Source organism: Coffea eugenioides, chromosome 4, assembly GCF_003713205.1.
Source record: "Coffea eugenioides isolate CCC68of chromosome 4, Ceug_1.0, whole genome shotgun sequence".
Lineage (NCBI taxonomy): Eukaryota > Viridiplantae > Streptophyta > Magnoliopsida > Gentianales > Rubiaceae > Coffea > Coffea eugenioides.
The window spans coordinates 7,078,279-7,099,505 of NC_040038.1; the positions used below are offsets into that span (position 1 = coordinate 7,078,279).

Genomic DNA, 21,227 nt, shown 5'->3' on the forward strand with positions numbered 1-21,227 from the left:
CAACACTGAATCATTGGTAACTCTTGGTTGTGATTTTTCAGTATGAATGCTAGCTAGGGGGATGGGTAGTATACAGCTACTCCAACAAATTTGAGAGTTACAAATATAAATACTTTTTTGCCCCAACCTATAAGGAAAGGCGTGGTAGGTGGCAATCTAATGATTAGTACTATACTTTTCCTTTTTATTTCATCGCGAAAGTTTTTTATTTTTTTTTTTGACATAGTAACTTAAACTCATAGCTCACTCTTTCCATTGGATATTTTATACACCACATATAGGGGGAAAAAAAAGAAGAAACTGCATCTTCTACCTATTTCTTCACATTTTAATTAGATAATAATACAAGGGCTCTTGAATACTCTCATTATCCCCTTATAATTGTTTATAGGGCTTGAATTGTGAAATTTTTGTAAACAATTCTTTTGTTGTAGCTTAAATACATTTGCTAATCTTTTTTTTTTCAACTATCTTTTTATCTCATATATGTATTGCATCATAAAAAGTGTAACAACAGTATTTTAATTTTTTTAAAAAATAATCCTCTACCCAAACAAATTACAGTCATCAGTCCTTAACGTCAATATCGCCCGTTTCCCATTCCCTCGAAGCTTTCTTCCTTCCACTCCCCCCCTCCCCTTTTGAGTTCTGATAGACTGGGGAAGTAAAAATGCACCATGTCATCTTCCCTTGACATTTTGCCTTTGGTAGAAAGGGAGAACTGAGAAGTGAAAACTAGAAGTATATAATGGGCTGTCATTAACTGATATATAGTAATAGGTTTTAAATTGAAGCATGAAAGTCGGAGCCTTGGCTGTGCATTTATACATTCTCTAATCTCTCGGCGTTGAATTTCAAGGACAAAAAGCCAACCCATGAAGGACAGAGTGACTGAATGCGCAATTGGATGCAGAATGTGACACTATGTTCCCAGACCATAATGTCAATTTACTCAATCCGTACATTGTTTATTCCTGCCATTTCCTCCGTACCGTACTCAACTTCGTTATTAATTAGTTGTATAACTTATTTTATCTTAGATTACAGGGAAGAGGAAGCCTAAAGAGATTTATTGGTAAGATCTGTATACCTGTTAGTCCCTGACATTCAAGAAGTACACAGAATTGGCTATACTAGTCGAGCAATGTCGAGTGGCATGAAAAAGGATACTGCCTACTAGCCATAGCCCAGAAAAGATCAAGTAAGAATCTATAAATTGGTGAATCTGTATTCCAAGAAAGGCATGGGTATCATTGCCCTTTTGTCCGAGGGTTCGACTAACGGATGCTCACTACTCGTTAATAGGAGTTAACAGCGTGTTTAAGTATATGATGTATTGAGAACTAAGAAGCGCCCATTGAGTACTCTTTTGAAAAGTCCTTTCGCTAGGCTTTTAAGAGGAGGGCCCTCTCTGTTGTTTGATTTGCTATAGAGGTTCATTGCGTGAAGAAAGAGAAAATGGATTAATTCAATTGGTTCGTTTAAATCAATACGATTTGGACTTGGTCTTTGAGTTGAGTTAAATTGAGGCAGTTGGAACGATTTCATGTAATCAATGGGACCCCTTAAAGTTTTTCCAATCAAGCATCAAAGATTATGACTTTAACACGACGGGTGATGAAGGGGCAGAATTGGATGGTTAATGAATCTAAAAATTGGAGGATCAAAAGTATTCAAAGGTATATATAAAAGTATTCAAAAGTGAGTGAGAAATGATGGAGGCCTAGATGAATTTGCAGACTGCCAACGTTCATGCCAATCAGGATCCACATCACCAATGACCTCAAAATCTTCAGGATGCTTAAAGTATATGTGGAAAGCATATAAAGAATTGACTAACTCCATTGTCAACTGTAATCATGGGGGAAAAATATGATTACTTCAAAGGGTTAACTACTACAGTTACAATCCTGTACAAAGTTTTCAAAAGATGATCCATTAAATTATCGAAGAACTTAATGAATTGGGAAAGGAGATTAGTGTTTTGACTCTGCCAAATACCAATAGTAAACCATAATTAGTTGCGCTATCAATTCCAACTTCATAAATTGGAATTAAAACCGTAGACCACAGTAAGGTGGACTGAGACCCCAGATTATGATAATGGAGCAATGTTAGTCTGCCTGCATTAGAGAATGAGGTGTGAAAACCGTAAATATCATTTCCATTTCCACTAGGAAGAAAATGCTTTTTTTTTTTCCCGTGTAATCGATGAAAAGGGAATTTCATGGTGTATAGCTTTTGTGAACGTAGAAACATTAATCAGTTGATCGTGCGATTCCTGTTCAATTTTCAGGTTCTCCCTATTCTCTCTTTCTTTTATAACGTTTAGAGTCTCTCCTCGAACAAAATTGAAATGAAAAACTGTATGTGGTTTACTCTGATAAAGATGTTCTTGAGTAGACCATTGGTTTCCATCCAACACATCACGTCAGCTTGTGCCTGATCTTATTTAGACCAACATTAATTTGTGGAGATCAGATGGGTCAGCGGAAATTTGACTAATTAACTTACCAAAGAATATAAATTTGATAACTTTTAACGAAAAATGTCTAAGCACCACCAATCAAGTTTTAATCTTGTTGTAATTAAGGATAGCGAAAAGACAGTAGTATCAGTATGCCTTGCATCTGGAAAAAAGTGTTGTTCGAAAATTACTTGAAGATTGACGAGAATTGAGGACGCCCACTTCTTTATAACTGTGTTTTTAAATTCGGACCGGATAGGACGGTCCGATCGATCGAACCAAGAATCGGCCAAATATTCGGTTCGATTTACTCTAAAAAATTGGGTGTATAAAAATCCCGTTGATGTCAAGTTTTTTTTTTTTAAAAAAAGGTCAAAGCATTTTCAATATTATGTTTTGGCCTCTAGGTTGTTAAAAATTATTAATATGTCTCAAATATTTCATACTTTATAAATGTTGTCCTAAAGTTTGGTGTTATTTTTCAATCAAATCCTTAATTTTAATTCTAAACTTGTTAATGTTCATTTAATAATATAAATTGCTACTTGCTCATTCTAATTTCTTTGTATTTTCTTATTAAATATATTTGAAACATCAAATATATATGAATATACATTTATTAATATTAACATGCTCTTAAGTATTTTACATACAATATTTTAATTTTTAAATAATTTTTATTTATGACATCATCCGATTCAATCCCGATCGAATTCGGTCGAACCCATTGACCCGTGACCCCTGAACTCGACCGAGTCGATGCTCGGCTCGAGTCTGAAAACATAGCTTTATATGACATAGATTTTGGTAGTGTTTGAAATGTTTTGTCGAATTGTATATTGGAATTACAAATATTCATTAAAACGCAAAAGAAAAAGAAAAGGAGGTCTATATATAAAAGAGACAACCATTGAATCACTTTCTTTTCCATAAGAAAAGAGAACACAAGGCAACCGACAAGGTAAAATCCCAGAAAAGGAAAGAACTGTACAGACGTGCAGAGTTGAGGCTAAGCAATGGTAGCCACATCTTTATTCTGCAGGAGCCAAAAAAAATTGAAAGAAACATCAAAATCAATCTCATGATTCCTGTCGTGTCAAATTGTAATTATTTTAAGCGACAATTATATTGAAACGATTGAAAAGGAATTAAGAATTAATGGGTCAGTAGCAGTGACCAAGATATTGAGATGTCATGCCTAAGCACTAATAAGACAATCCAATGACAGTTATGGCTCCATATTTGAAGCCATACAAACTTATTCAACGGTATATCTATGTTACTTATTGCTAATATACTGCTTAAAAAACTCAACCTCTTCCAATTTCGACATCGTAATACTCAGCTCGGCTGCTCAATCAAATACATCCAGAGTGATTAAGCCTGAGGAACTACAATGACGGGTTTTTTTTTTTCTTTTCCTTTGTTTGCAAAAACACAAAAAAAATAAATCAAGATTAGCCATAAAAACAAACTGTACGATGATAGCAGCATCCTACTTCAACATAATGCGTCTACCAACAAATCGATCGTGCCTAGCAAAAATATGAGCTACATTATTGTTACATGCGAGAATATACATGTACTCAAAAGTTAGTTCAATTTGAGCTTTATTCTTAATTGCGATATATTTGTAATACCAATTTCAGCTTTTTGCTTTTGTCCAACATATTCAACTGCTTTTTGTCCATAAATATACCACTAGTGAGAGGATCTTATAAACGTCTATGAATGATGGATCATAAATCGAATCATTTGATCGAAAAAATTGTCGTGCTATCATATAATTTTGTATCAACTAAATTTACGAGTTGAAGATAAGCGGACTCAAACTACTGATATCCGTCGCAGCCTCGCAAGATAAATTATCGCTTCTCGAGCCCCCAACTAATTTTATCATAGAGGCTAACGATAGACAGTAACTCCCTCGAGCACAATTTACAACCTTCTTCTTCGAACTGTGGTCTCCAAAGGGCAAGAGGCAACAGTGAATGCGTGATCATATGCAATCCCAACGCCAGCCAATCATCATAAGATTTCCTGAAATGTGGTTTGGCTCCCAGAGCTAGTGGAGGGAATGGCCACCCTATGCCGGCAATTTAGTTGAAACTTCAAAATCATTGGTGCACGTGCACGTTGAAGCTGATGTTATACGTTAGATAGACCAGAGCAAACCGCGTGGCCGCCTAGCTTTATATCTCAAGATTACTCGTTTGGGTTGCCAATTAAATTGTTCAGATTTCAGACTTGCGAGCGTCGGTGGAAAAAATCCCAAAGATCTCGTTGACTTTAAATAAAGAAAATATATTGTTGACTCGCACCTACATGAACCATTAGGTGTTCAAATCATTCTACCTATCATGATAACAGTGGCGGAGTTAGGAAGGTCAAACTCCATTAGCCCAAGAATTGTAATAATATAATAGAGTTTGAAACCTATAAATACGTCTATCTCAAACATTCATTTTTTTATGTTAAATATGTTTTTAAAACTAAATTGTGCTTGAATTTTTTTTGTGAAAATTACATCTAAATTGACATTCATATTTAACTTTTGGTAGGTCTAACCCTCTTATGAAGGTAATGGTTACGAACTTATAATAATTTAGGGGGGCAATGCATGATAGGAAATAGAATTCTAAAATTTATGGGGGAGGGGGGCAAATAAGGAACAATATTGAAAATTTTAAACTTTCTTAACCTAGAGCATAATTTTCTCAAAATTGAGGGGGTGCAAGCAAACATGTGGCTCCGCCACTGCATGATAAGCATAAAAGCCACCCGAAAACCCAAAGAAAAGGAACAAAAAATACAAGTTAAATCATTCTGCAGGTGATGAAGAGTTTTCGTCGCAAAGTTTCAAAAGAATTTTTGTCAAAATTTTAACGATGAATCAAGAGAACTGGTAAAAATAACAAAGTTATAGAGCTTCAGCACCAGAGGCCGCAATTCCAATAACCTTCAGGCTGGTGAGGCTTTGTCTTGCAAGAAATTCAATTACCTTAGCCTGTTCTATGCTAGCAGTGATCTTGAATCCTCCCAGTTTTACAACTACAGCCCGCTGTAGCGCACAGCGGCTTCAATGGACGGTGGCGGGCGGGTCAGAGATGAGTGGGATTAAGAGTTTAGTGTCCTTTCCATAGAAAAGGAGAGGAATCCAATTCCCTTTTTTGGAGATTTATGACAAAGGTGAATCCCTGAAATTCACCCAGGAAGAAGCTCTCTTTGATTACTCAAAATCTACTATAGAAGCAATAATCCACCCTTAACAGAAAATGTCTGTAATAATTGGAGTTAATAAGGAGAAATAAATACAACAATGTGAAAGGTGGCAGATATAAAAATTAACCAAAATTTACAGCACCAAATGCAAGCCAGTTACACCAACCGTCCAGCTCCACAATCTCCCCGACCCCAGCTCCACCAGCTCTCCGCGCATTCTCCTCTCTCTCCCCCTTCCCAAGGCAGGCGGCAAAAGAAAAAGCAACATACATTTGAAACAATGAGCAATTGAAAACACAGAATTTATAAACAGGGGAGAAGATATAGTTCACAACTACTGGCCACTTTGATGCAACTTGAATACCAACTTCATGCAGATATCCCTTTCTTCAAGACAACTCTGTGATTTAACTCTGATCTCTTTGTAAAACTTTTTTGCCCTTCCAGAGTCATTCTTTTACGTACTCCTACACATATATGCAAGTATGTGTTAGAGACCCCCGCTACAGTATCATTGCAGTCTGAAAAACTCTAGCCTCCTAAAATTGGATGTTTTACTTTTCTATGCAGTCTCTGTGCGAACATGTTGTGACACTTGTCTAAAGCTAAGTGCATGTTAAATTCCAACACCAACAACTGTGCCACCACATTTTCCTGTTTTCTATTTAACATGATTTACATAACCTAAATTACATCGCTTTCCAGTCTCTTTAAACAGTTGTTTTCAATCTCCCTTGCAATATGCATATACGTGGTCAAACGATCATATCTCTTTCCAAATAAAATAAATAAATAAATAAATAAAAGAGATTGAACTATACACTCTGTAGTTCCTTAAGCAACTTATATATATCTAAATTGACTTGACAGCACTACAGATAGCATGTATAAAAAAAGAAAATGGTGCAAGAGTACAAGCAAAAACATTTATCTTGAACTCACCAATCTATATCTTGTCAAAATCATCATCAAAGCCATCATCTCCATCATCTAGCAAAACAGAGAAGACCATTAGTGTGCCACAACTTGGCAATATCAACAGAAAAGTTACATTCGCTTGCCCTGGGGGGTGGGGAGTTGGCAATATCCAGCAAAGAGGAAAAGGACTCAAAGCAGCATGTGCATCAACTTTCAAATCTTTACCTGGGCCTTCATCACTGTCTCCCGTATCTCCCAATAGAAATACATCCAAATCCTGCTCAGAGGTTGCATTTTTACTTTTCTGATTTGCTCCTCCTAAAGCTGCTCCAGAAGTAGTTCCAGCTGATGAAATTTCCTGCTGCACATTTTCTTCTTTTTCTCCAGTCTTTAGTTTCTCTTCCATGTATCGCTTTTCATAACTGTATCAAATCATACAAATTAAAATGGTCAGCAAAATATCCTATCTCCTTGTCTCAGAAGAGGGTGGCATTAGGGAGGTGGGAAGAGAGAGAGTTTATAATGATGTCCCAAGATGCTTGGAAGTTTTATTAGTCAGCATTAGCTAATTTTTGTCATACACTTTGAAAACCCTAAGATTCTGTCCTGTTCATGGGTAAAAGGACAAATGCTACATATAATGGGGGAAAAAAACGAAAATGAAAAATTCAGATCAGGATTGGTACAAATTACTAGACAGAGTTGAATTACTATGCTTCCCTCCCATTGCCTATTGCTGCCATAAAGCAATGGACCTCTTAAAAGCTTAGAAAAGGATAACTTCCATCCAAGGAAGGAATGTAAAGTGTTATTTTTGTTTCAATTATATTTACCCCAATTGGATCTGATGTCTTCTCCACCAAAACATCGAAGGGGATGATAGCCTATTTGAATTCCTTGACCAGTAAGTCAAAAGTTACAAGCAGTTTAGTTGTCAAAACATAACTTTGTCAATATGGAAAGGTAAAATAACACACACATAGACATACTTGGGATAACTAAACTCATCATGTTGGGAAAGTCATTTATCTAAAATTTCAAGGAATACCACTCTTAATAAACTTATTCTGACAAACTAGCAACAATTTACTCCTGCAATCTACTTCATGACAAAACAATTTACACATGGAAACATTGAATATCTTGAATGTGACCACTTGAGAAACTGGACATGAAAAGCAAAGCCCACAGGTTAAAACAATCCAGAACATAATGAATCACAAGCCAACAGATCTCTTTGCTGTGTATGCTCTGAGAAGACCATGTTTTAAGTAGCACAAAAGGGGAACTTTGATTCGGAACAAGAAATACTTACGGGTCCACATGACTATTTACTAGAATAAAGTAGATACGCCAAAACTTCCTCTCTTTCATGACACGTGGGCACAGCTCATATCTTAAACTTTTGATTTCCTGCAAGACAGCAGCATTAACCACAGTAGATCAGCTTAAGATAGGGCTGAATTCAATACCAACCCAGACAGGTTCTATGTTAAACAATGCTCACTTAATTTCGTTGCCCTTTACCTCTTTGCCAAGAATAATTCTTTACTGATTTATGAAACAAGTACAGAACACTAATACACACATGAAACCAATCCACCATTTCCAGCGACAGATATGCCATGCCTGGAAGCAATAGCTTGTTTAAAGTTTTTCCCCATTTAGAAAGCAAATTTTAACTTCTAATAAATGTGAACATCTGAAATAATATAGCAACTTATATCACATCCAGTACCAACTTGGTACAAACTTGCCTACATTTTAAACAAGTTGAAACAAACAAGTGCTAAATGAGAATTAAAATCCGTTGTCTTATCTTCGAACAACCATCTAGTTCCTGCTAATAAGTGGAAATGTCCAACTAAAAGAGAAATACTATATCTAACAGCAGTGATGTCATACAACAACATGAAGAAGTTAATGAAGTGCGATGTCATATTTTCTGAGGCAGGAAAGTAAAGAGAGATATTAATCCGGAATGTGCACCAATAACCAAAGTGGATAAAAACATTTCTTCTTCACTTTTTATGTGCTCAACCATGACGCAGAAAATTAAGGAAAAAGGCTAGTTAGAAGGGCATTAATATCAAGAAACAACCTGCTCATCGCAATGAACAATGTTCTATAGTCAAGTACTTCCGGTATCAAAGAATCGCAACAAATAACCAGAACAACAGTGTACCAAGCAGCTAAATATTTTGCTTGCAGTCAACTTGGCAAGATGTTTTAGATAGCCACAAGCCTAATCTCATTTAGCTTTTCAAGCCAAAGGAGAGCACTAAATTACTTCCAAAATTGAGCAGTCTAATTTGGCAGGGGAATATAATGTTAAGCCTATTTCTTTATCTCTTCCTTAAATACCTTCAGCAAACCTATTTCTTTATCTCTTTCAAATGCCTTGATCAACGATACTTTGAGAACAGAGACATCTACCTTTACAGTAGCAAGTACGAGATTGGCATGCTTCTCTTGCCATTCAGTGAGATCCTGTCTAACATTTGAGACTGCAGGAATATCAGACACTTCTGAATCATCTGCAGGAGACACCAACTAAGATTAGCTTTTTTTTTTTTTTGGTTAAGGCAACAAAAGACAATTGTGCGAAGAACAAGACATAATTGATAACCATAAGTTAATTATGATACATGACAAGCATAAATATAACAGTAAAACAAGAAGGGGCCAAATAATTTGGCATTAAATTACAAAAAACCACTAGCAGAGACTAAACAATCAAAATAACAGACTCATAGAACTGTCATTGCAGCAAAATAAACAGAATCGGGAAGAAATGTCGAGAAGATCAAGCGTGCTAACTACAATGCTGGCGTGAGTTTCAACCTCCACACTTTCCTTCTACAGATATGCCTTTGGTAATTGAACAAGAATTTACACGCTGTACCCAAGTTTGTTCTTCAAAGAAACCACATGATACTTCTACCATAACAGCTAAACCCAATTCAACCACATGCGTAAGTTAACTAAATCAATGACAAATAAGCTACTTCAAAATCAAGATAAGAATAACTGCCTAATTGTCACAAAGGAAAAAAGAAAAAAAATAAAAAATAAAATAATAAAATCGATACTTCTTGATTAGAAAGCTGATATATTCTAACAACCTTTTTCAGTAAACATTGTCCTGAATCAAAACCGGTATTAGCACTTATATGCCAATCATTGCCACAAATTACCTAACATTTTTTTTGCATTCACAAATTTGTTATTCACTACAAAAATATGCATGAAATACAAGCAACCAAACACCAGAAAAAAACACTTCTTTTTATTAAAGCAATCTCCGATTCAAATATTCAGAAGAATTACCACAAATAAACTCAATAATTAGAAACAAAAACAATTATTAACCGGCATTATCGAATTGGAGTATATAACAATCTCTACAGAAAAATCCTAAATTCTCAAAAGCTGAATCTGCAACAAGAAAACCGCAACTCTCAATCCACATTCTCCATTTCCCTGATTCCCACAACCAGCAAAGATCAAAGAAACAAAAAGAGAAGCAATTTCGTCAAAATTCACTGACCTTCGAGCGGAAAATCGCGAAAAGTATTCATCGTAATGCTTTGTACAAACTCTCTCAACTCATCGGTAACTCCAAACTTCTCCAGATCAGCGGCCGAAACCGCCGGAGGAGTCGCCGCCTGAGAACTTGTATCGACGAGGTTCGACAGCGCGACGGCTGCCGGAGGAAGTTGAGACTTGATCTGGTCGGCGCGTTTTAGGGCTTCAGCGGCGATCTCCTTAGACTTCTTCGAAGCTTCGGCGGCGATCTCCATAGACCGCTTCGAAGCTTCCGAAACGACGTCGGAGAGCTTGGAGGAGCTAATTCCATTAGTCAGTTCCTGCGAACGCTTCGCAGCTTCCTCGGCGAAGCTCCGAGCTCTTTGCCAGAAATCCATTATTCAAGCCAAAAATTTTCAGTAGGTTAAGAGATTTTTATTTTTTTTTTATTCAATTTGTGATATGAGTTTGGATTCTGAATCTATTGACGATGATCGTACGACGACCTTTTCTTCCTACTATAAGGCGATTTTAAGATGAGCAAATTTGCAAAATAGTCCCTCATATTTGTTATAATCTCTCTTAATTTGTCACAATCAAAATAATTGTTTTTTGAGTCCGTCATGTACTCAACATTTTGCTATTTTCATCCCATTCCTCATATAAAAGCTACCTTTTGGTAGGATTGCTTTTAAAATGAAACACAAAACCAAATGCATGTTAACCTCAATAAGAAAGGTGTATATAACATCAAATGTTTCTCATGATTTCCTTTCTATTAATAGTTAAAAGATAAAATAAACTACTTTGCATCAAGCTCGGTTAAATGAGAGTTTTTCCAACATTAGTTAGTTTGTTAAATAAGTATTAGAATCATTGCAAACAGGAAACATCAACGTTCACAAAAGTTTATTAATTTTTTCAATAAGTATAAAATATGAATTTGCATATAATTATTTCAAGTTATATTTGAAATTTCACAAAAATTAAGACTCGTGAGAGCAGTCATGTCAGATAATTTTCGATAGACTAAAGTAACGCATACATGCCTTTTTCTTTGAAGAAATGTGATGTATGTTTGCAGCTCAAACTAGGCATGATTACAAGTAGGAAAAGTGATGTGAAAAGGAGTTTTGAACTATTTTTAGTTTTAAACCTATGAAAGTGTTTTCGAGACCAATATGCAGTCTCAAGTCACTTATAGTAATCGACTAAAACAGAATAATTCACAAATGTGAGGACATTTTTGCATAACTCCTTACACATCGATTCTGAAAAGGTCAAATTACAGTGGAGTGGGGCGTACGGTTAGGGTCTTGGAAGAGTGTGACGGGATGCAACTGCGTGGGGACACATGGGCCATCTAGTCCAATACGAAGTTAGTCAATTGGGCATTAAAGAGTAACCAAAACTCTCCTTGGGGTGCACGTGATGGATCAAATTCTCTGATCTATATTATAAAAATTCGGGCTTTCTTGAAATTGTTGTTAACCGCGGGGCCTAGACATTCGTCTCAATCGAAGGTGATTTAATTTCCTTTAAATTCTTTTTTATCTCTTTAGGTTCTCTCTAATATAAAGTAAATGTATGTGTATCACGTCCGGAAAAAAAAAAGGTATTAAAGAGTGAATACTGCATTCTGCTATAGCCTACAGAATTTAAGAAATCATTCTACAATTTTTTTTTATATTTTTCCATCTTTGTTGTGAGAAGTTTGAAAATTTATAATGTTTATTTAGAGAAGTGATATTCTCAGTCCTAAATCTTGCACTTCTCGGTGGTATTTTATTCAATAGGTAAATTGGAGTGCGAGACAGGGAGAGGCTAATTGAAAAGTGCAAATATCAATTCTCATGTATTTATTTGTTAGCTTTTTCCTTTTTGGTTGTCATGAAATGTTGATTGTGATGGTACTCTATAATAGGCGTGTATATAGTTTTGGGCTTCCTGGGGTTTAAGTGTTAATGGTATAGAGAAAAGTCTTTGGCGCCTTAAATATCTTGCTGCAATAATTAACTCTTGTAAGAATTGAGGTGCATCTTCATTATTCTGTTTGTGCTATTGCCTGATCTACACCAAGTTAATGGAATTAGTTATACCTAGACGTATAGTACAGAGTTGGTCCTCTACTAATGTCTCATCTCATCTCACGCAAAACAAACTACTACTAAGAGAGGTTATTGTTAAAGATTAATATTTTTAATCTTAATAACCAATGGAGTTTCCCCAGTAATTAGCGAAGGGCTTTTAGAGTTTTTTTTCTGCTACTAAGTTTATGATTTATATACCTAATACTCTAATTGAGAGTGGAAAGGGTATAGAAAGGAGTGGGAGGATTAAAATGAAAAAAAAATTCCAATTCTGAATAAGAAAGCGTAAAACTAAAATGCAGCAATTATGCCCAGCTAAAGATGCAGCTCTATCTGGGTATTTTTACAAGGGAAAAAAAAGGGACAACCAAGGGAGTGGATGCAGAAGGAAACAAATATAATCAAAGAAATGCAGGAATTAAGGCTGCATACGGGTCGAGTTGGTCGCGAGCTGATCGCAAGCAAATTGAGTTAAAACTCCATTCGAGCTCAGTCAACACCGAACTTGAGTTATGTTCGATCTGATCAAATCGAGGTCAAAGATACTTAATTCATTAGTTCGCGAGTCGGTTCGATTTTATATATTTTTTATTTTAATACTAAAATTACATATATATATTCTTAATATTTTATTTTTTATTAAGAAAAATTACTGTTTTATTTGTTTTTTAAAAAATAAAATAATTATTTTTTATTTTTTTTTAAAACTCGAGCTCAAACTAGACTCGATTTGAATTTGAGGTTTAGCTCGAACTCGAACTTTACACTGAGAGCTCATCGAACTCAAGTTTGATAAAAATTAAGTCTAGTTGTTTGAAAAAAATTAAGTCGAGACTCGACTTGATAAAATCAAAGTTGGATTTGATTCAATTGTTTGCAATCCTAGCAGCAACTTTGCAAGACGGAAGATTGACGGAATATGTTGCATTTGGTACGAGACTAGCAACTTAGGAATCCTCCATCGCTATGCCCATTAGTTAAGCCCATGCCCATGTCCAATATCCATTTCAAAACTAAGTCAAAATTAGAATACACACATGAACCGCGCTTAGAGGTCTGCTGCCTTAAGAGGTCCAATATGACTAAGTCCATATGCTACGGAGCGGTCTATGGGCGCCTCCGAATACATTAGCATCGAGGACCATGGGATATGAAGAGTGAAAACCATATGGGCAAAAGGCCCATTACTCAAATTTTACTCAAATATAAAAGAACATTACCCAAATTTTACATCTCAATTGTCAGTTAGAGGCCGAAAGATAGATAAAGAACATTACTCAAATTTCACATCTCAATTGTCAGACCGTGTTTACAAATGGGACTGTAGATTGCTAGATAGTCAGTTGGACAAAGGCACCACACAATTATTCTCAATTCTAGAGGCACCTGATTTTTCTGATCTGACATCATCTCTTCCTGAATAAAAGAAAGAAAAGTATGTGGTTACTTTAATGTCTAAAAGTTACTTGTAAGCAACTTTTGAATATTCGATCACGTTCCCATATATATATAAAGTGATGCGGATAGAGACATGAAATAAATCACCAACAAGAACTGAGGGAAAAAGGAAAAAAAGTCACCATGCAATGCATTTGTTTTATCTAGAATTGTAAATGAATCGAACTGGTTCATGAGCGAACATAAAATAAATCACCAAGAACTGGGCGAATTGATTGAAATATTGATGCTTCCCAAAATTAGCCGTCAAATGTGGTTCTTGAGCTGGGTGGTATAATTGTATGCCCGTCGCTCCTACATGGCGCGACGGGCAGCCAAATTTTTTTTTTTAAAGTTCTTCTGGCCGTCGCGCCATGTTGGAGCGACGGTCAGAGGTGTCAGAAATTTCTGACCGTCGCTCCAACATGGCGCGACGGTCGGGAATTTATTTATTTTTTTTAAAATCCTCCTCCTTATTTTGAAAAAACAAATTTTCTCAAGCATCTATAACCTTTGACCGTGGCTTTATTGATAGCTTTTTTCACGTGAAACCTTTCCGTGAAACCTGTGTAAGTTGCCATTCGTTCATCATGGTTAGGTTGATGCATGCAATAAACAGACAAATGGACTCGATTATTGATTGTCCTCATTTAGTATGGCCTCTCCTTGTAGACATGTCCCTGCAGGACATCTGCCAGACGTATACAAAATTTATTGGGCAGAAGCCTGCAGCCTTTGACCGCTTGGGACTGCAGCTTTATTTTTTTGGCTTGTTTTGTGTCAGGAACAGGCGTAGACAGCTTTTGTTTTATTTCTCAATGACACTTTAGTCACTTCAACATGGAGCAACGGGCTAGAGAAATGCACAATTCCTTCGCTTATAAATTGTTCTTCAGAGCAACTCCCAATTCCATTTTCATAAGCACAACTTCAGTCGTATCTTTTTTTTTGCTGAGACTTTCGTTTCTCCCTCTTCCCTCTAATCATAAACGGAGCTCCGCATCTCCATTTCTCATGTCGGTAAAGCCTCTGCATTCTGTTCAAGCTTGGGTGTGTGAGGTGAAATAAATATTGTTTGAAGTTACAAACAATATTTGGACGGAGAGAGAGATCCTTGAAACTTAGCTACATTCTGAAGGAATTCTGAAGGAGCTCCTCCAGTGAAGTCTGAAGCTATAATATTTGAACGGAGATAGAGAGCTTGGGATTCGGTGGCGTTTGATTTGAACAGTCGTGTTTGCAAGTCTCGACAGGCGAAATTCTCGCAGAAACTCCATCATTGACTAGGGAAAAACAACAATAATCAAGTAAGTAAAATACTTATCTATTTTTTTAATTATTATTCATAAATATTGTTTACTATAATTTGGAACATATCATTCATGATTATTAATTGTATAATATTGTTTGTTATGTTTTAATGTGAATTCTATTTTTGTGTTATATTATATATTATTTGTGAAATCTAAATATGACATGACATTGTTTATATTTTATTTCGTATTAGTGTTTTTTAATTGACATGGTAAATTAGAGTATTTTTTTTGTTGTAGCATGGTGATTAGTTGAAATTAATGAATGTAGTATTAATGAATTGTATAATACTAAGTATGTGGAAGAATATGTGATAACCCAGTAGAGTAGTTAGTTAGTGATTAGTTTAATTAATTAGTAAGGTAAATTATTTGATTAGATATTAATTAACCATATCACTAATCATCCTATTAAAAAAGGATAAATTTAAGTGTTGTTACCAATTAATATACTTTTAACACATGATTAAAGTTAACAATAAATTAATATAGTTTTATCACGTGATTAATACTTTAAACAATAGGTGCAGACATATGGATATGTTAATAGATGCTATTAATTTTTTTAATATTACATGTATATCGAATTAAAGGTAATTAGTGTAGATATTTTACAAAACTATTTATAGTTACAAATATATCTTAATATTTTAAATTATTTGGAGAGAAATTTTTTATGATTAATTTATCAATAAACTTTTAGACTCCATATTAGTGTTGTAGCATGTTAAATACATGCTGTTGAACTGGTTCGTAATACAAATATATTAATTAGTTTTAAACGTAATTAACTTAACATAAATATGTTAATTAGGGTTGAACTTAACATAGATATATCACTCGACTGCTTACGTAATTTAAATAAAAATACAAAAAGTTGTAAATTCTATGCACTGATTAGGTATAATAATTATGTTAAAATAATATTAAATTATATAATTTACTCCATTTTTATTATATAATTTACTCCATATATTATATTAACGTCTTTAGTAGATTAGGTGAAACATGTCAAGCGGTAATTGTCTGATGATGCAATTCTATTGGGGAGGAAAAATTGTGTATGCTGGCGGGTCAATATCATATGATCCACCGTTGCCCAAAAAGGTCATATTCCTCACAGAAAGGGTGAATTTTGATGGATTGGTGGACATTGTATATAATATGATGGAGTTAAACCGAAATACTCATAAAATTAACTTGATATTTCGGAATTGCATGCAAAATGGTGTGTTCGGTGCCACGCCCTTGGTAGATGATAATGGAGTTGATGGAATGTATTTTTTGAAAGCTAATAGTGGTCATGGGACAGAGATATATATCGAGGTTGAATCAATTCTAAATTTCAAACATGATGATATGCAAAATTTGCATATTACAAGTTTGCATGGTAATCAAGACCCAAGCATATATGGATCGGAACATATGGATGTGGTAGGGACAATTGGCTTATATGAGAGTCAATTGACCCAAGTAGATTGTGAAAATGTTCGATCGGCTCGAAGATCTAGGAGAAAGGGTAATGGACGCCGCATGGAGGCTAATCGTCCCAGTAGTAGTCACCCAGTAATGGACACGGAACCCATTATAAGTTATGGTGTGGACATTGATACGTGTACAGTTAGGGGATTCGGGGAAAATAACGACATTGAATTTGTTGATGTTGATGCTGATGTTGATGTTGACTCCGAACCCGAACCAGATGATGATTCCGATGATGACAACCCTGTGTATGGTTCATTTCCCCATACAGGGGATCATCAGGATCATAATACTCAATGGACCTTTGATGAAGGACCACAACTGCGATATAAAGCCGGTGTTGATGCTGCATTAACGTTTGATCCACTGGATGCATGTGGGGTTGAGAAGCTAAAATTGTGGAATGAACGCACGAAAGAGTTAGAGCTTGGCCAGCTATTTGAAACCAAAGACCATGTAAAGCGAGCAGTTAAATTGTGGTCTATAAAGGAAAATAGGGAGTTTAAAGTCCGTGAAAGCACTCCCACAACTTGGTATGTCAGATGTCGGGCTCGCACCTCTGTACCTTCATGCAATTGGCAACTTAGGGCAACCCTACGGAAATCTCACAAGATGTGGATGATCGTTACACTTGCTGAAAAGCATACATGTGTCCGTGTATGTGGCAACAACGATCATAGGCAACTGAGTGGCGACATAATAGCTGAGCACATTATCCCCCACATAATGAATGGGCCAGTGTATAGGATCAAAGAAATACAAACATCAGTGAAAAAAGAATTTCACGTTGACATTTCATACAAGAAAGCCTGGTATGGCAGGCGTAGGGCTATCGATATTGTTTATGGCGATTGGCCTACGTCCGTTGCACAGCTCCCAACGTATGTCCAGGAATTACAATATACCAATCCGGGTACGGTGGTTGTGTGGGATCATCATCCACTGAGTATTTCGAGCAGTCCGATATTTGACTATATCTTTTGGGCATTTGCTCCTGCCATTGAAGGATTTCGTCATTTAAAACCCGTCATTTGTGTGGATGGTACATTTCTTAAAGGCCCGTACCGTGGAAAGATACTAACTGCTGTTGCTTTCGATGCTGACAATCATTTATTTCCTCTGGCTTTAGCATTAGTAGATGAGGAGAATAATCGCAGTTGGAGTTGGTTCATGAGACTATTGCGTATTCAGGTGTGTGGTGATATTCAAAATATATGCGTAATTTCAGATCGCCACCACGGAATAATTAACGCAATGAGGACGCTCCCAGAATGGAAAGAACCACTAGCAGTTCATCGATTTTGCTTGGTTCATGTGCGGAGCAATTTTACGCGGAAATTCAAGAATCAAAGGTAACATTATTTCTCAACTTGTTTAGGGCTTAATTTTGTTCATAGGAAATGAAATACTTTTAACGCTTTTTATAATCACTAATGCGTAGGCTTAAAGAGCTTGTGTGGGCTGCTGGATCAGCAAATCAACCTCGAAAGTACGAGGAATACATGCAACAAATATTCACATTAAATGCAGAGGCATATGCATGGTTGACAGGAGGTTCAGTTAGACCCGTACAGTGGGCCTTATGCAAAGATGGGGGCTATCGGTGGGGACACACATTTACAAATATGGCCGAATGTTTTAACAACTTAATGAGGGATGCTCGGATGTTGCCGATCACAGCTTGTATTCGGTTTACACTGAATCAGACAGTTGATCTATTTGTCGAGAACCTAAAGATCACAAAGGATCAGGTGTACCCACTCCCAAAAAAAAGTTGGAAAAAATATTTGGCTAATGAAGAAAATGGGCGAGCACACTCCGTTAGAGTGTATGATCCCGTTAGGGGAGTGTTTTGTATTACTACTGCTCATCGACAAAGTCATCGGGGTGGCAACGCTCAAACTGTTGACCTTACAAATCAAACGTGCACGTGTGGAAAATGGAGGGAATTACGATTTCCGTGTTCGCATGTGTTCGCAGCTTGCTTTAGGTCCAGAATTAATCCGATGACTCTTGTGGCGCCGGAATACACATTTTCTGCATACCAGTCTACATTTGCAGGCCATTTTTATCCGCTTAGGGACACAAAATATTGGTCGACAGCAGATTTACGATTGCATATCCTAGATGATCGTTTGAAACAAAAGACTCCGGGGCCTTTGAGAACGGCTAGAATCCGGAATGAGATGGATCGAAGGTGTCCTGATGCTCCACGTCGGTGTAGTAACTGTTTGCAACCTGGACACACTGCACCTAACTGCCCATATTCTGGTTACTTTCATCAATAGAATATTAGGATTAATTTGTCGTGAAATAAACCCACCCATATTTGTGTACTTTCTGAACATTTAAATGAAATGCATTCTTCTGTTATGAATATTAATGTTCTGTTATGTTGTATATGCTATTTTTCTCTTGTTACTTTTTAGTGGCATTTATGTATTTTGGAATATATTTTTAATAATGCACGCTTAATTCGACTAATAATAATTTAGTTGCAGGCAGAATTGTCCATGGAGCATCTGACAAGTGTGCAACCCCCGAGTCAAGGGCCGATTGACCCTTCTATATTATATTTACAGCCACACCACAGGTCTGCTGCTGTATTTCATGGCGCATATTGTGACCTAGATGTCAGAAGATGTGACAAAGAATTTTTTAAACCCTTTATGCATATAGACCCTCGAGTATCTGATTACATCGATAGGGCTGGATTTGACGGGGTACGTAGAGCCGGTTACGTTCATGTGGATCATGGATTGATTACTGCACTTGTTGAGCGTTGGAGACAAGAGACACACACTTTTGACTATCGACAAATTGAGGAAGAGTTGGTTGTTTATCGCGTGTATGACAACTATAACTAATTTATCAGATAGTAACTGGAATAATCCTTGCATCTGTGATCGAATTAAGTGAACCATCTCCGAAGTTGTCTCTTGACTAGAGTTCGTCCATTATTATTTTTATTGTGATAATTAGTTATTTGAGTTGTAGTTATTTTATTTTATTTTAATTTATTCCAAGTAATTTAGTTACTATCATTTTCAAAAACCCCCCATATCTGGAACTTGAGAAGAAATTAGATTATCCCCAGTCCCTGTGGATTCGACCCTGCTTACCGCTATATACAGAATTTGTATTTTATTTAAGCAGGTATTTATTATTGCACAGGTTTGACGCCTGTCAATTTTTGGCGCCGTTGCCGGGGACTGGCGTCTGAATTATTTGTTTCTTTTTGAATTCAGTTTTTATTTTGTTTTATTTTATTTTTCTTTTTCTTGGTACTTTTGCTAGTTTATGCCCCGTTCTTCTCGCACAGGTGACTTGGTATACGATCCTGAGGTTGAGAAGGCAGCACGTAGGCGAAGGCAAGAGACCAAGAGACAAAAAGAAGGGTACTCATTTTCTGAAAACGAGTCAATAGAAGACGAATTGAGCATGGCCAACACCCAGACATTACGGGAGCTGGCTACCCCAGAACTGACTCATCAGCCCTTGTGCATCACGTTCCCAACTCTGGCTGAGAATACCTCATTCGAGTTGAAATCGGGGTTGATTCAACTCCTACCTTCGTTCCATGGCCTTTCTGGTGAGGAACCCCACAAACATATCAAGGAATTCGAAGTGGTTTGCTCTAGCATGAAACCCCCTGCGGTCACCGAAGAGCAAATACGACTCAGGGCTTTCCCTTTCTCTCTCAAGGATGCAGCGAAGGATTGGCTATACTACCTACCTGCAGGTAGTATCACCACGTGGGCACAGTTGAAAAAGAAATTTCTGGAAAAATTTTTTCCCGCATCCCGGGTTGCGAGTCTGAGAAAGGAAATATGCAGTATCAAGCAGTACTCCGGGGAATCATTGTACGATTATTGGGAAAGGTTCAACAAGTTGTGCAAGGGATGCCCACAGCATCAGATTAGCGAACAACTGTTGATCCAGTACTTCTATGAAGGGCTCCAGTCAACTGACAGGGGTATTATTGACGCTGCGAGTGGAGGAGCCCTGGCGAACAAAACACCGAGGGAAGCATGGGACCTTATTGAAGCCATGGCAGAAAACTCTCAGCAGTTCGGCTTCCGTGAGAGCAATCCTACCCGTAGGGTAAATGAGGCAGAGACGTCATCCATCCAGCAGCAACTGTCAGAGTTGACGTCTGCAGTCAGGCAGTTGGCCATGAGAGACACACCGCGAGCAAAGGTGTGTGGAATCTGTACTAGCATGGACCACTGCACGGATTCGTGCCCCATTCTGCAAGAGGACGGGGCGGAACAGGTAAACATGGCCGGAGGCGTGCCCGCGCCCCGCAGGCAATATGACCCGTATTCCAACACATACAACCCCGGTTGGAGAGACCACCCCAATCTCAGTTACGGGAACAGGCAACAAGGTTCATTCCCGAATCGTCCACCAGGATTCCACCAGCCTTGGCAACCAAAATCTCAACCCTCATCCTCCAATACAGGAAGCTCTTTGGAGGACCTAGTCAAGAACCTGGCCACGACTACTACCAACCTGGCCACGACTACTACACAGCTTCAACAGGAGATCAGATCCTTGGCCGCGAAAACCGAGCAGCTCCAGCAGGACACCAAAGCTGACAAGAAAGACCAAGATGTTCGAATAAGTCAACTGGCAACTGCCATCAACCGCTTGGAATCTCACGTTTATGGGAAACTGCCATCGCAACCCGAGGTAAATCCCAGGAATGTAAGTGCCATGACGCTGAGGAGTGGCAAGGAGCTGGAAGAACCTAAAGTGAAAAATTCA

At 37.1% G+C, this 21,227-nt stretch overlaps 2 protein-coding genes across 3 annotated transcripts; one reads left to right on the forward strand and one right to left on the reverse strand.

Moving 5' to 3' along the window:
* Window positions 1-5,708: 5,708 nt before the first annotated feature.
* LOC113767980 lies at window positions 5,709-10,608 on the reverse strand. Of its 2 annotated transcripts, XM_027312188.1 has the most exons (6): window positions 10,158-10,608; window positions 9,044-9,144; window positions 7,923-8,020; window positions 6,833-7,029; window positions 6,632-6,679; window positions 5,709-6,156 (listed from the first exon to the last, which is right to left on the reverse strand). In XM_027312188.1, the coding sequence occupies exons 1-5, from the start codon at window positions 10,531-10,533 to the stop codon at window positions 6,636-6,638; spliced, it is 816 nt and encodes a 271-aa protein (XP_027167989.1). In that variant the 5' UTR covers window positions 10,534-10,608; the 3' UTR covers window positions 5,709-6,156; window positions 6,632-6,635. The 2 variants fall into 2 exon arrangements, with proteins under 2 accessions (XP_027167989.1, XP_027167990.1); XM_027312189.1 differs by lacking the exons at window positions 5,709-6,156; window positions 6,632-6,679; window positions 6,833-7,029 and having other exon boundaries at window positions 7,919-8,020.
* A 5,375-nt stretch (window positions 10,609-15,983) lies between these two features.
* Window positions 15,984-18,745, forward strand: LOC113768902. Its single transcript, XM_027313407.1, has 2 exons — window positions 15,984-17,809; window positions 17,899-18,745. The coding sequence occupies exons 1-2, from the start codon at window positions 15,984-15,986 to the stop codon at window positions 18,743-18,745; spliced, it is 2,673 nt and encodes an 890-aa protein (XP_027169208.1).
* The last annotated feature ends 2,482 nt before the right edge of the window (window positions 18,746-21,227 follow it).

What these genes read in the sequence shown, in the direction of transcription:
- LOC113767980 (XM_027312188.1), bottom strand. Translation starts at nt 10,533, where the DNA reads ATGGATTTCTGGCAAAGAGCTCGGAGCTTCGCCGAGGAAGCTGCGAAG. An exon ending in TCGCGATTTTCCGCTCGAAG is followed by an intron (nt 9,145 to 10,157) that starts GTCAGTGAATTT and finishes TGTCTCCTGCAG; the next exon opens with ATGATTCAGAAGTGTCTGAT. An exon ending in GTAAATAGTCATGTGGACCC is followed by an intron (nt 7,030 to 7,922) that starts GTAAGTATTTCT and finishes GATTTGATACAG; the next exon opens with TTATGAAAAGCGATACATGG.
- LOC113768902 (XM_027313407.1), top strand. Translation starts at nt 15,984, where the DNA reads ATGTCAAGCGGTAATTGTCTGATGATGCAATTCTATTGGGGAGGAAAA. An exon ending in CGGAAATTCAAGAATCAAAG is followed by an intron (nt 17,810 to 17,898) that starts GTAACATTATTT and finishes ACTAATGCGTAG; the next exon opens with GCTTAAAGAGCTTGTGTGGG.